Source organism: Telmatherina bonti (genome assembly GCF_933228915.1).
Source record: "Telmatherina bonti genome assembly, chromosome: 23".
NCBI lineage: Eukaryota > Metazoa > Chordata > Actinopteri > Atheriniformes > Telmatherinidae > Telmatherina > Telmatherina bonti.
Window position 1 is genome coordinate 11,170,561 of NC_136632.1, and position 13,013 is coordinate 11,183,573.

The window sequence follows — 13,013 nt, forward strand, 5'->3', positions numbered from 1 at the left end:
CATGTGTGTTAATGTCTCTATCTCTCTCTGCTGAATTATGGTTTCTTTAGAAAACATTAGCATTCCTCTGCAAAGAGGTTCAAGCCCTGCAATGTGTGTCAGGAGGTCAGTGCACACACACACACCTCACACCCTCATCCTCATTCTCCAGCTGATAACCTGCAATGTAGATGTGTGTGTGCCGCTTCAGCCGTGTTCACTTTTGTTGGTGTGTGTGTGTTTGTCTCTAGCCCACAATAGGGTAGATAATGATCCATCATGATAATGGAGCTTTAATGGCTGCAGTAAAAACCATCTTCAACAAACCTGCTCTCTGACACACACACACACATAAACACACATTTTACCCTTCACCTTCATCTTCCCCTTTTCTTCCCACAGTCCCTTCTGCCACTCAGTAAATCAGAATTGGAGCTTTACCTTCAGCTGTGCACTCACACACACCTGCCACGAAAAAAAACAAACCTATGTATCACACACACTGTCAGAAGCCGTGAACCTGACTGCACCGCCTCTCTGCCCACTTCTGTTCATTCATCTACATTTCACACACGTTGATCACATGAGATGTGATCCACGGGAGCTGAGAGCTTCTACATCCAAACTTATTCCACATAACTGGAAACTGTGGAGATTTTATTTCTCAGGCCATAATTGAGCTTTGGGAGAGGGGAAGTTTATTGCTAAGCAACAAAGGAGGATTGAAGGATTAAATTGTGATGACTTTTACTAGTTTGGCTATGATTCCTATCACTTATAAAAACATATTTCCTCCACAGACTGATAATGAAGCATGAATGGAGCAACTCCGCTTTATGATGAAGCAGTCTGACAGCTTTATAGTCAGCCTTGTCGTTTAGACAAAAAACGAGAACAAAAGTAGAATCGGGCTCATTTGGTTGTCATGGCCAAGTGAAAAACAATTATCTTAGCTTCATATCTGAAGATGAAACCTAAACTTTAAGTAGTTACTCCACTAATAATCAGGATTACCATCAGGACCTCGGGTTGTTTCACTCATAAAGCTGGATCAAGAGCAGCATCAGCCCTTCGCTGGTCTCCAGCAGTGAAGCAGAAGCTGGGATTTGAAGCGGTGATCAGAAGAAATAATGACACTGTTCAGACTGACTTTCTTTGAAAAATAAAATCATATCTAAAAAAAAAAAAAAAAAAGCATAGCATCAATGTGGATATGGAATAGACTCAGCTGTGTGAGTCCATGATCTTTATTTGTTTAATTTTCAACCCATAAGTTGTCTGCATCCACTTAATCCTTTTCAGAAGTGTCAGAGAACATTTTAGTGAGAGTTGCAGTGCTCCCAGACATCCAAACTTCCACCATGTAGCTCATAAGAGTTTAGAAACCCTGCAGTGCAGCTGTCCAGTATGAGCAGCAGGAGAACGTTCTACATCACCTTTGCTGTTTGGTTCTCATGATCCTTTGTTTCTGTTCATATTAAGTTAACTGCACCACATGCCAGTCAACCAAGAACACGATTTTTTAAGCTGAGTTTGCTCGTTTGTTTGGTCCGCAACAGCATAGAAATGAGTGCTGACACAGTTCCAAACAGGTCATACTGTCCATGGAAGCGGACTGTGTTAATTTAAAATGGAGTGAATGCAGACTTTACAAAGGCTTTTACACTCCTACTCCGAATATTTCCTCAGAATAATTCACATGGTAATATTTTGTATTGGGTCTTTGTTAAATCAGTGTAAACGTTCATATCAGTGATGAGCTGAGGTAGATTTTTCCCAATATTCATACCGGACAGATTTATAATCAACCAATCAGAGAAGACATGTTGACTGATAGTCCACCGGTTGCAACCTTTGCAGGTGTCACTTTTACACCTATTTTATTCAAACATTGCATCATCATGGCTGAGCGTCTTTATTATTTCTTTTCTGCTTCTTAAAGCAAGCACCTAGCTGCTAAAGCAGATCCTCGAACTGTCTCTCGGACGTCCTAAAGTCTGTCACACCAAAATTCAAAAGTCATTCGCCGCCTTAAATTGACAGTTGGTTTGTAAAAGAAAATATATCTTCATGTTGTTTCATTATTTATGAGGAGTCACTTGTCACCGTATGAATTATCAGAGGACAGATTCTTTTTTTCACTGTCATATGAATGAAATGAAAAATACTTTATTAATCCCCAAAGGGAAATTCAATATTGTAGGATATAATAATTAACTAGAGGTCTTGTTCCGGAGGCTGATGGCTGCTGGCAGGAATGATCTTCTGGATCTTTCAGTCTTGCATCGGACCTGAAGAAGCCTCTCACCGAACACACTTTGTTGTTTCATCACTGTGTTGTGGAAAGGGTGTGAAGAATCCTCCATTATCTTCATCAGCTTGTGCAGCATTCTTCTTTGGACAATCAGCTCCAGCGGCTTGAGAGTTACTCCAAGCACAGAACCAGCTTTCTTAATGAAATCCTCAGAAAAAAAATACCTAATTTGAGGTAATAATCAGGAATGGAATATTATGTTAATAAGTAGTATTTCTTATTATTATAAATAATAATTAATTCATGTTAATATTATTATGGAATATTGGCACTACCACACATTCCCTTTTATCCTGTTCCCTTTCAGTCAATTCACTCGGTACGACGCATATAGAACGGCTTCCACTCTGATGTCTTAGTGCCACCGCTGTGGAAGCCATTCTATATGTGTTGTACCGCGTTCATGTCCTTCAGGGAACAGTAGTTATATGCATAACATTATGTTTTATTGTATCAGATGACCACATTTCATTTAAAATCTTTCTCTCCTCCATTCTCTATATGTGCTATTGGTCTTTTTTTCTTCTTTAGTTTTTTTCAGTTCTCACACAATCAGGCCAGAGCTCTGACTAATTGTTTTAAAAGCCTGAACTTTAAGAAAAGTGTTTTCAGACAAGAAATAAACTCTACTTCTGTACATCAGACCAAGTTCCAGCTGTTGGATTCAGACCGTTTTACCTGTAATTTTCACTTGGAACAAGCTGGAAAGTACAAAACCACATGAGTGAAATAGCCCATAGAAATTCACTGCTTTGGTTTTGGGGTCACAAGTAAAAAGACTCATTGTAAGTGGTCACAAACCAGTAAAGGTAGGGAAACACTGGTTTACTTGAACTGGAGTTTTTCTTTCTTAATGTTAAAGAGACGCCTGGAACAAAAAATGGGGTTTAACGTGCACCAGCCTGAATTTTATAAAACAAATTCCAGGATACAAACGCTGATTTTTTTTTTTTTTTTCCCCTTTGACTTCAAAGCCAGTGGCTTTCCATAAGTCACAGAATCAATGTGACAAGTCCGGCAGGGAAAAAGCAGCAATTTATTCACATTTCTAAATGTGCAAATTATTAGGAGCTCCTCTGGCTTTCATTTTTAACTTGATTGGGGCAAAATCAAACATGCCTCATTGATTTCCTTTAGAAATTACTGGTCAAATCATTTAAACTGATGAGTTGTAGAAGCTGCAACTTCTCCAGATTCCAGTGTTGTTTTTGGTTTTTGAACTGTGTTTGACCCATTTAATCTTGATTTTCTAAAAAATCTCTTCAAATATCTTCCCCCGGCTTAGGTCAAGGCTGTGTGGTAAAAGCAGCACACACACTAAACCATTTATCTCTTCTCAATCGTCTTATGGACTTATCTTTACTGCCATGTTTTTCTGGGAGATCGCAACTAAAATGCAAAGCCATTAAGCTAAATTACCTGCAAACACAATCAAACTGACATGTTGAAGATATCTCTGTGCTTCACAGTGGGAAAAAAAAGCCCCCCTAACTCATGCACCCACACGCTCACACGTGTTTCTGTGGCCTGAGGTGTTTGGCTGTTATGGATGAAGATAGCAGAACAGCAGAAATGATAAAAATCAAGGTTACGACCATCACGGCGCATATAACTCAAGGAGATAAAAAGTTGAACTACGTGCTCTGAGATCTTGACTCTCCTTGAAATCTGATTTCTCTCATCTTTCGTGACTTATTCCAAAGGAAATACGTGACTATGATAAGTTGTTTTCTCCCCGTAATTAAAAATGTTTGAAATATTTCATGAAGTTCATGTGGTTTTGTTTGTTTGATATAAAACAAAGCATAAAGCATGTTTTTTACTTACATTGTGTAGAAAGAGGGAATGGCTCAGTGTGTGTGTGTGTGTGTGTGTGTGTGTGCACAGCGGACGTTTTAGCCTAGATTTGCTCACACAAACACAGAGAAGTGTGTGGTTCTGGTCAAGCAGCACTGCACCCATTGTTGTTATTCATTTATTTATTTGATTTGATTTTAGTTTTAGTTTTATTTCTGTGATGGACTGACGATCTGTCCAGGGTGGACATGCCTCTGGGATCGGCTCCAGCTCCCCATGACCCCTAATTGGACCAGGTGGTGAAGAAAATAAACAAAAGAAGGATTTTTTATTAGATGTGATGCTTTGATTTCCAACGTGTTCAGAAAAATAAACTAAAAACAAACGACCAAGTGAATAAATAAATATATAAATGAATAACACGATGAAAAATTAAAAACAATGATAATATAAACCCAACATGTCCGAAACGGAGAAGCTTATTTACACGAAAACGGAGAAACGGAGAAGCTTATTTACACCTAATCCCAGACTCCCAAAACACATATTTTGAGAAAATAGATCAAATAGATATTTTGACTTTTATTTGCTGCTGCGGGCCAAGTTCCCAAACACTCTCATCATGTGCACTGAAGCTTCTCTGCCCTTGTGATTTTTCTTGTTTTTTAAACTACACACAACAATTTTAAACAGTCGCTCTGAAAAATACTATGCCAGCCTGCTAAATGCAGGATCAGCTCTATATGCAAGTGATTTATAGGTAAAGTTTCATTAATCATCAACAGTATTATTACTTAAAGCAGTTTTACACATGAATAACGCCACTGTAATATAAAATACCACTGAGGTTTGCTGGCTAAGAGATGAGAGCGGAGGGAAGAGGTTAAGATTTACCAAGGGAATATTTGCCAATATCTGACCCAGGCCTCACACACACACCAATATAAATGTGGGCTTGTGTTACATGACTGTTTTAGCTGCACTCTTATTGATACAGATGTATTGGTCATTAAGCCAGTTAGATTTGACGTCTCAGCTTGATCGCAGCCAAAGAAAACCAAATCGGTGCTGCTTTTCAGAAATGTTCCACTCTGTTTGAACAGAAACAACTTCACTATGGTGTTTTCAGATTACAGTCTGATATGTATGTGTGTGTGCACATGAGTATGCACCTTAAACATGCAGAGAGATCCAGCCGCAGGTCTTTCTCTTCAAGCTCCCTGGTACGGAGCATGAGTAGCGGGGTTCAGTTTTAATAAGACTGGCTTCCTCAACTTTCCCCTACAGCACCTCAACAGTTCATTAGTGTGTTTTAACTAATCTGAGGCTAAAAATACCAATAAATCCCTCTAAATGTTGAAAATATTCTCCTCTCAGAAGCTGCTTGTTTATTCAGGTTAAAACGGCTTATAATAATGTGTCAAAGAGTATGCGACCCCTAGTGGTTGTGAGAATAACTGCACGTAAACCTAAATGTTGCATTGTACAAAGAATGTATTTTAGTTACAATCATGGTCTTTTTGTTACCCTTGCCAAGCAGTTTTCTAATAATAACCAAGTCATTATTCTGAGACATTTCATGTTGTTTGCGAGTGATATGGTTGTTTCATGGAAACAACTGAAAGAATCCCCCACTCGCCTCCCTCTGAGGGTATAGTGACTTGCTAAAGGAGAGTCTCAGTAATGACGCCGGCTCTGAGGTGAATGCATTCATATGAGTGATGTCATCCTCCTCTGCACTTCACAGAATGGGTCTTATTCAAGGGTATAAACAAGGGTTTGGTTGTTGATTGAAGGGTTTATTGAAGTTTGACACATTCATCCTGCTTTTCCTGCTGTCTTTAAAATTACTTTAAAATTCAACCATCTCCTTTGATAACAACACAGTTTTTTCTGGTCTACTACGGGCTTGATTGGTTAGTTCTTTTTTTATGTGTGACCGTGTGATTTCAACTTGTATTCAGAGCAAATGTTCCCATTTTGTCAGGATGCCTCAGCTTTTCTGAGGTCAGGTGTTTCTTCAGCGACCTTTTGACAAACTACTGGACAGCAAGGTCTGAACACACACATATGGCAAAAGGGATAGTAGACAACTATATGTTTCTTTCAGGTTTTGCTGTCAGGTTTATGCCAAACAACCACAATCAAAATTAAGATAAAAGCTTTGCTATGCGAGCCAAAAACTGAATGCAAAAAAAAGTCATGTGTTTATTTCTGACATTAAAGCTAACTCATGTCAGAGATGGCTGTCAGGTCTGTATGTTTTAATGGCTTCAGTCACAGTGAAGCACTATTATATCAATAGCAGCTGAAGTGTACACTATATTTAACATATTTTCATTCCAAACTTCTCTCTTTCTTCACAGTTTTTGGCTGCTTCTTCTCAGAGAAAATAAAAAGCTTCCTTATATTTAATCATACTTACAGCATGTGAGACTCAAAAAAAGCATCCTTGGGAAAAAAAATTTTCAGTTTTCTGCCTGTTCTGTCAAAGTGCAAAATAAGTTTAACAAGAATTTGCCAGAAAGCAGAATAAAGATGTTTTCCAACATTTTAAATGAGCTGATTTGTTTCATTGTAACATACATAAAACATCTAAAAAGCTCTTTCTTCTCCGTTTTTCCTTTAGCTGGAGGCAGAGTTAGCGCTGTGTGAAAGAGAGGGGGCGGAGCTCCAGGAGTACGCCAATCAGGTCCTGCAGCAGATCGCTGACCGATGTCCCGACATTTTGGAACAAGTTGTCAACGCCTTGGAGGACAGCTGCTGACAAACCGATGCACACACACTGACTGATGATCTTACATGAGCTTAGCATGCAAAAAAAACACTTAACTCAGTCTCCAACACACACACACACACACACACACACACATCTACAGCTAGCCACCACTTCCCCCTGATAGACAGATGAAATCAACGTGAGACACATCACCTTCTGTTTTGTTACCTCCTCTTCAGTCCCTTCTCATTTAACAGGAAATGAATGGAACAAAAAGAATTACTGATCAATTCCTCTGCAGCAGCGGTGGGCAGCTCCAGTCCTCGGACCGACGTCCTGCAAGTCTTGAGAGTTTCCCTGCTGCAACACACCTGACTCAAATCAACAGGTCATTAGCAGTAATGCAGAGTTTGTTGTCGAGCTCTTCATCAGTCTGCTGATTAACTCTGATGTTGTGTCATGTGTATTGCAGCAGGGAAACTCCTAACATTTGCAGGTCTGCGGTCCCGCCCCTGCTTTACAGTGTTTATCATGTGCCAGCTCAAGGAAACTGTGTCTATTTGTCACTTCAAAGTGCTTTATTGGCATGCAGTTTAATTGGGAATAGTAGTGTTTTCCTAACCATCCCAGAACAGGAAGCACATGTGCTTCACTCACCGCTTATGACACCTCACATCACCCATCCTGCATCCTAGCAACCAGCAGAAAACATGTTCAAACCCTGACAAAAGGGTGGAAGAGATTTTACCTTGCCGGGTTGTTTCTGATGCCAGACTTGCACATTGTTGCCACATCGTTATTTGATTAGTTCAGATACTGATGTGTGTTTATTTCAGCTGCCTTTGGCTCTTTACATCATTTGCTGCTATCTTTTTAACTTTTTGTCTTTTTTTTTCCCACTTCTTGTGCTTCCCTCACTCTGCAGGTGTCTGATGAAATGTCCCATCCTGTAGTTTCTTTCAGCTGTAATCTCTAGGTAGTTGTGTAAATTGTTAAAGGATTGGGACGAGCTTTGATTAGCAGATAAGCAGCTTTCATTTAAGGAACATGATGCTTTAATCCATCAATTTCCATTCTACAGATGAAAGACAAAAGCTCCAATAAATCTTGCAGTAGACCCTTTATGAAAACACACCAGTGGACTGTAAATGGTTTGTGGGGGTTTTTTTTTCAGCTTTGGGAAACAATGTTTGGTTCTTTATCAAAACATCTTTTGTTTTCTTTCTCTCTTGTGTGTACCGATGGAGTGTGGGGGGGGGTTATAGAGTATATATAAATATATATGTTTGTTTTTTTTTCCTTTGGTATTAAAATATAACACTAATCTTGTTTAATTGAAAATATTGTCATCTCTTGGTTGATATATAACATAATATGTCAGTTGTTTTGTTTTTTTTTTCCCCATGCTTGGACCAGTTCCCAGAGCAGGACACTTGCTGTGGACATGTGACGCTCCTACATGAGGCTTTGTGTCAACTGGGAAAATTTCCTCAGAATCGCTTTTTTTTATTGTTTTAAAAATGGCTTCCAGTCTTACAACGCGAAAGCTTCGGTCGTTACTGGTGTCGCACAGAGTATCTCTTTATCACAAATACCCATTAACAGTAACCTGGCAGAAAACTTGGGTTTATGCTGCATTCTCAAATCTGATTGGACGCTGAGTTCAGCTCTTTACAGCTATAAAAACGTTGGCTTTCGGCCTCAGAGCATTTTTTAAACACAGATCAAAGCCACACAGGTTTAAATGAGGAGTCAGATTTTGTGTGCAGTCCACAAATGGAAGATTTAATGATCCCACACAGTTTATGGAAGGTTTGAAAAACAGTGGGGGTTTTACTTGAAGGAGAAACTCCATCAGATTTGAGCATGAGTGTAAATTCACTTCCCTGTCGTCTGTTTTATGCTGATGTTGTCACAGGGAGCGGTGGTGACTGGGCTCACTGTGGACTTGTGGATTAGGAATCTGAATGAGAGAATGGAATAAAATATGGATTTGTCTTTATTTTATTTTGTTTTATGTCTGCTAATTTTATATCATGTCCTCACTTACGGTTTCTATGATGCAATGTCTCTTTTTGGGTGTGATTCATGACTCAGTTTTAATCCAAAGGTTTACTTTAGCTGGAGGATGAAAGTATGCAGTATTTCATAATAAAAGAAAAAAAACATAGGAATGTCATTTTGTCTAAAACAAATATTCTTCTGCATCATGTTAAAACAAATCTTTTGAATATATTTTAGAAACTGTACAAGAGTCTAGGGTTGATGTTTTTCTGTAAAAAGTCTGACAGTAAATTATGGAAATTGAGCTTAGAACGTTTTGTTTTATTGCAGATTTTGACCTCTCTTTTCCTTTTACCTCCCTCACTCTGCCTACCTCCTTCCACATGCAGACTATACGGCGTGTTATCTTGTCGCTAGCTGTTTATTTTCCTATCCTCCCACAATAATGACATTACTCCACACACCAGTCCTCTCTATCTCGACCCATATCCTTCAGAAAGGCCTCATCCTGTCCCAGTTTTGTCCCCTGCAGCCTGGAAATCGTAGGAGTTTGTGTGTTTTCTGTATGTTAGCGGAGCAACGCTATCAGATTGTTAAAAGTGCAGCAGATTAACAACACAGAGGAGACTTTATCAGAATACAAACGAGCATTTTCTTATTATTTGCAGACTCATTCAACCAGAAAATCTGCTTTAACAGACCCACCCACCTTGACTGACTTTGACCCCCACCTGACATTTGACCTCCTCTGTTAGGAATTTCCACGCAGGGATCATCAGGTTAATGTGGTCATTCTATTTTTCACACAAAGCTGTGAAAAGCAGCTCCTGACAGTCTGTAAATGGAACATGTGTGCCGGTGTTTACCGTCACATATGGCAACGCTTTGTGCTTTGTGCTATGCATGTTTGTGTAGAGAGCCGCTCCTGTTTTCTCCATCTACTGTCCTAATAAAAACCAGTGGAGGGAGGCGGAAGGAATGGACAGAGCGAGAAAGAAGAGGAGGAGGAGAAGGAAGAGACACGCTCATACGACTCCCTGATTTATGTGATTGAAAGGAAGATAGAAAAGAGTGGAGACACAGCCCACTGAGCTCCAAACATCATTTCATCATCTCATCTCTGCTGAAGCTTTTAAACAGCTCAGAAAGTATTTTACCTTCAAATTGCAATATGCATAAAATTACATCCTTAAACATCAAAATGATGCACCGTTTGCTTATATAAAGCACAAATCTGGAGTGATCAAATCTTTTAATATTCCACTTTTCAGCCTACTGCTCTTAGACCGTGTGAGAATGTCCTTTATGTGACATTTTGCTGGAGAAAAACTCGAGAGCAAAAGGCTCAGCTTTGCTCATCCTTGGGAAAATGTCTAAACCCCGAAGTTCCTGCTGTATCGGCAGCTCTAGAGGAGATTTACAACAACATTCACCTGCGAGTTCATGTGAATTTTAGCCAAAGTTGTTCCAGTCCAACACATTAATGGAACGTTCCATGTGAACTCAGCCAGGAGTTTCCACCTCACTGTTTTATTTTTCCTTTTTTCCATTTTTTTCCAGGATAAAAGGTGAATCTTTATTATAGAAAATGCTAAAACAAACTGAGCCATTTCAAAAGGCTTCAACTAGGTATCTTTTTAGAAAAGTTTCTTTCACTTATTTCCAACTTTTCATGAAGGGTTCTTTTTTACATAAATAATATGAAATGTGTTAATTTTAGGTACATAAAAGCTTATTGTAGCCATAAGAAAATCAGATTTTGTCCGGAACTTCATCAATTTAATCAGAAGAACATCGTTTTGTTGGTCTAGATATTCAACTCGGCTTTTCGTGGGCCACTTGTCCTGCAGTTTTCAGATGTGTTCTTGTTCGACACACCAGATTAGACTCAGTCTGTCATTGTGCACAACATGAGAACAAGCTATTGGATCCACTTCATCTGAATCAGCTGTAGGAGCAGGAAAACATTTAAATTGAGCAGGATGAAGCCCTTCAATGTGCCGGGGTTTAAAATCTTGATCTAGATTTTTATTTTACCATCTGCCAAAAGCTAAAACATTCCCAAATTTCATATTTTCACTCTTTGCAGGCTCCTGTGAGGTTAAACCACTCGTAACCATAAAGCTACAAAACTTTTACTCAAGTTTGTTATAAATTGAACACAAAAAAAAAAGAAGTTGGATTTTAGTGAAGTCATCTGTCCATCAACCCACTTGATTTGCATCTGTAACCAATCTACTACACGTTCACACTATTGTCCTATTCAGCAGTCTAGGAAGGAATCTGCAGCACCGTTTCAGCTGAAAAAAAAAGAAAAAATGTCAGTAAAAGAAAACAGGATTTTCTTTTTTAAGAAAATATATCTACATTTTTCACTGCAGGCCAGACTACATGAAAAAAAAAGTTCTTAAAGTAAAAGAAGAAAAACAAATAAGATTAAAATAAAAAATATTTTTTAAAAAAGAACAGAGTAATAAAATAAAACTGATTAAATAGAAACAAGAGCAGCAGAACGTTTTATAGGGAATTTTTTTTTGCCAAACGTGGTGTTTGATTTAACTAGCTGGGAACACCAGAGGGGAGGAGTTTGCCACACAGAGGACTGACAGCTCCACTCTTTGAAGTGTTGGACACTTTGCAATAGCTGATTAAATAAACAAATAAATTAACATAGACACACTTAACTGGTGTTGTGAACTGCAGACGGAAGCAGTCCTGCTTTCCTTGCAGATATGATCACGTTGAGTACGTCCACGTCTCGAGCTCGTCTGTCCGTGAGAACTGTCTCCTGAAGAGGAAACAGGGCTCAAATGACTGCAGAGGAAGTGTGAAGGCCTCATACTTGCTTTAAGATGATGTGGTTTCAGTCGTCAAGCATCACACATGACTGAAAAGAAAAAGGAGAGAGTGATGGAGAGAAAAAGAAAACAGACAGGGAAGACTGAGACAAAGAAAAAAAACAAACATCAGCTTCAGGCCACAATGAACTCCACAATGAACAATCAATGATCGCAGTTATGGATTGAAGGCATATCCGTGTTGCTTGTCTGTTGTGCTTACAGATTGGATTAATCATCTTTAATAAACATTTTATTAAGTAAATAAATGACTGGTTGGATGAGTGCAGGAGAAGGAGCAGATGGAAAGAAGGAGCAGGACAGTGCGTGGCAGGAAAAAGTTTTGAGAGGAAATAAAAACAATGTCAGTAGTGTCGAGCTGCTAAAATAAGCTGTAAGCTGCTGGCAGTTCAAACATTTTGCTGTTCTGTCTCTCCATTCACGCTCACTGATAGCAGAAACTTATGGGTTGTCAAGTATGTTCATTTAGCTCAAGTCCTGCGATATGATTTGACCCTATCAAACAAAGCATTTGTCACCGTGCAGTTTAGGATCCGTTCCTGGTCATTTATTGTTCTGTGTTGTTGCTTTTATACTTCATGTGGTCAGTTTTGCATCTTTCTGTGGATTTTTGCATTAACTTTTCCTGACATGTTGCTGTTTGGAATCTTTTTGTTGTTATTTTGTTAGTCACTCCGTATCAATGTCCATGTTGCCGTGGCAACGAGGGATAACTGTCACTGAACCTGAGCTTTCTTTCTTATAGCAAACTTCGGTTTTGCTTAAATAAAAACATTTAAAGTCGTTTTTAAAGTTACATATCCTGTCCATCACCTTGTGTATGTCAAGTTTCTCCATTACGGCAGAAAACTGCATATACAACACCGACTGACTGACATGTTGCTTCAACTGTACATGCCAGCCACACAGGTGACTTTCATTAAGTTGATTGTCAGTTCGTAGACTGTTACTTTATAGATGAATCAATAAATCCACCTACAGAAAGGATTTGTAGACGACGTTTAAAGACAATAAACAACAAAAATTTTAGTTTTCTGTTATTTTTTCTGTAAGTTTGATCTGTGTGTGACAACAGTTTTAGGGCGGGTGTTCAGTCTGATCACTATTGCTGACATTCGGGAGTTCTGGTGCTCCATATGGAGGCGTGGGTTCAAATCCCACTCATGATATTACTCTTTACCCTCAACGGTTCGTTTTCATTGACTGGTTACCAGACACACATCTTCATTCTCTTCACATTCTGCGCCAAACTGGCCTTCTCCCAGTGCCTCTACAGGCGGGTGGGCTGGTCCCGCTTCAGAGCAGAGGGCAGCCCTCGTGGGAAGCACTCCTTTGTTTCGCT

General features: G+C 39.1%; 1 protein-coding gene across 2 annotated transcripts in view; it reads left to right on the forward strand.

Annotated features, from left to right (window-relative positions):
- Positions 1-9,117, forward strand: part of LOC306773437 (ELKS/Rab6-interacting/CAST family member 1-like) — a 164,278-nt gene extending 155,161 nt beyond the window's left edge. For both annotated transcript variants that reach the window (XM_079263249.1, XM_079263250.1), the window contains one exon: positions 6,720-9,117. In XM_079263249.1, the coding sequence (XP_079119375.1) occupies positions 6,720-6,857 (138 nt within the window). In that variant the 3' untranslated portion in view covers positions 6,858-9,117. The remainder of the gene's footprint in view (positions 1-6,719) is intronic.
- The last annotated feature ends 3,896 nt before the right edge of the window (positions 9,118-13,013 follow it).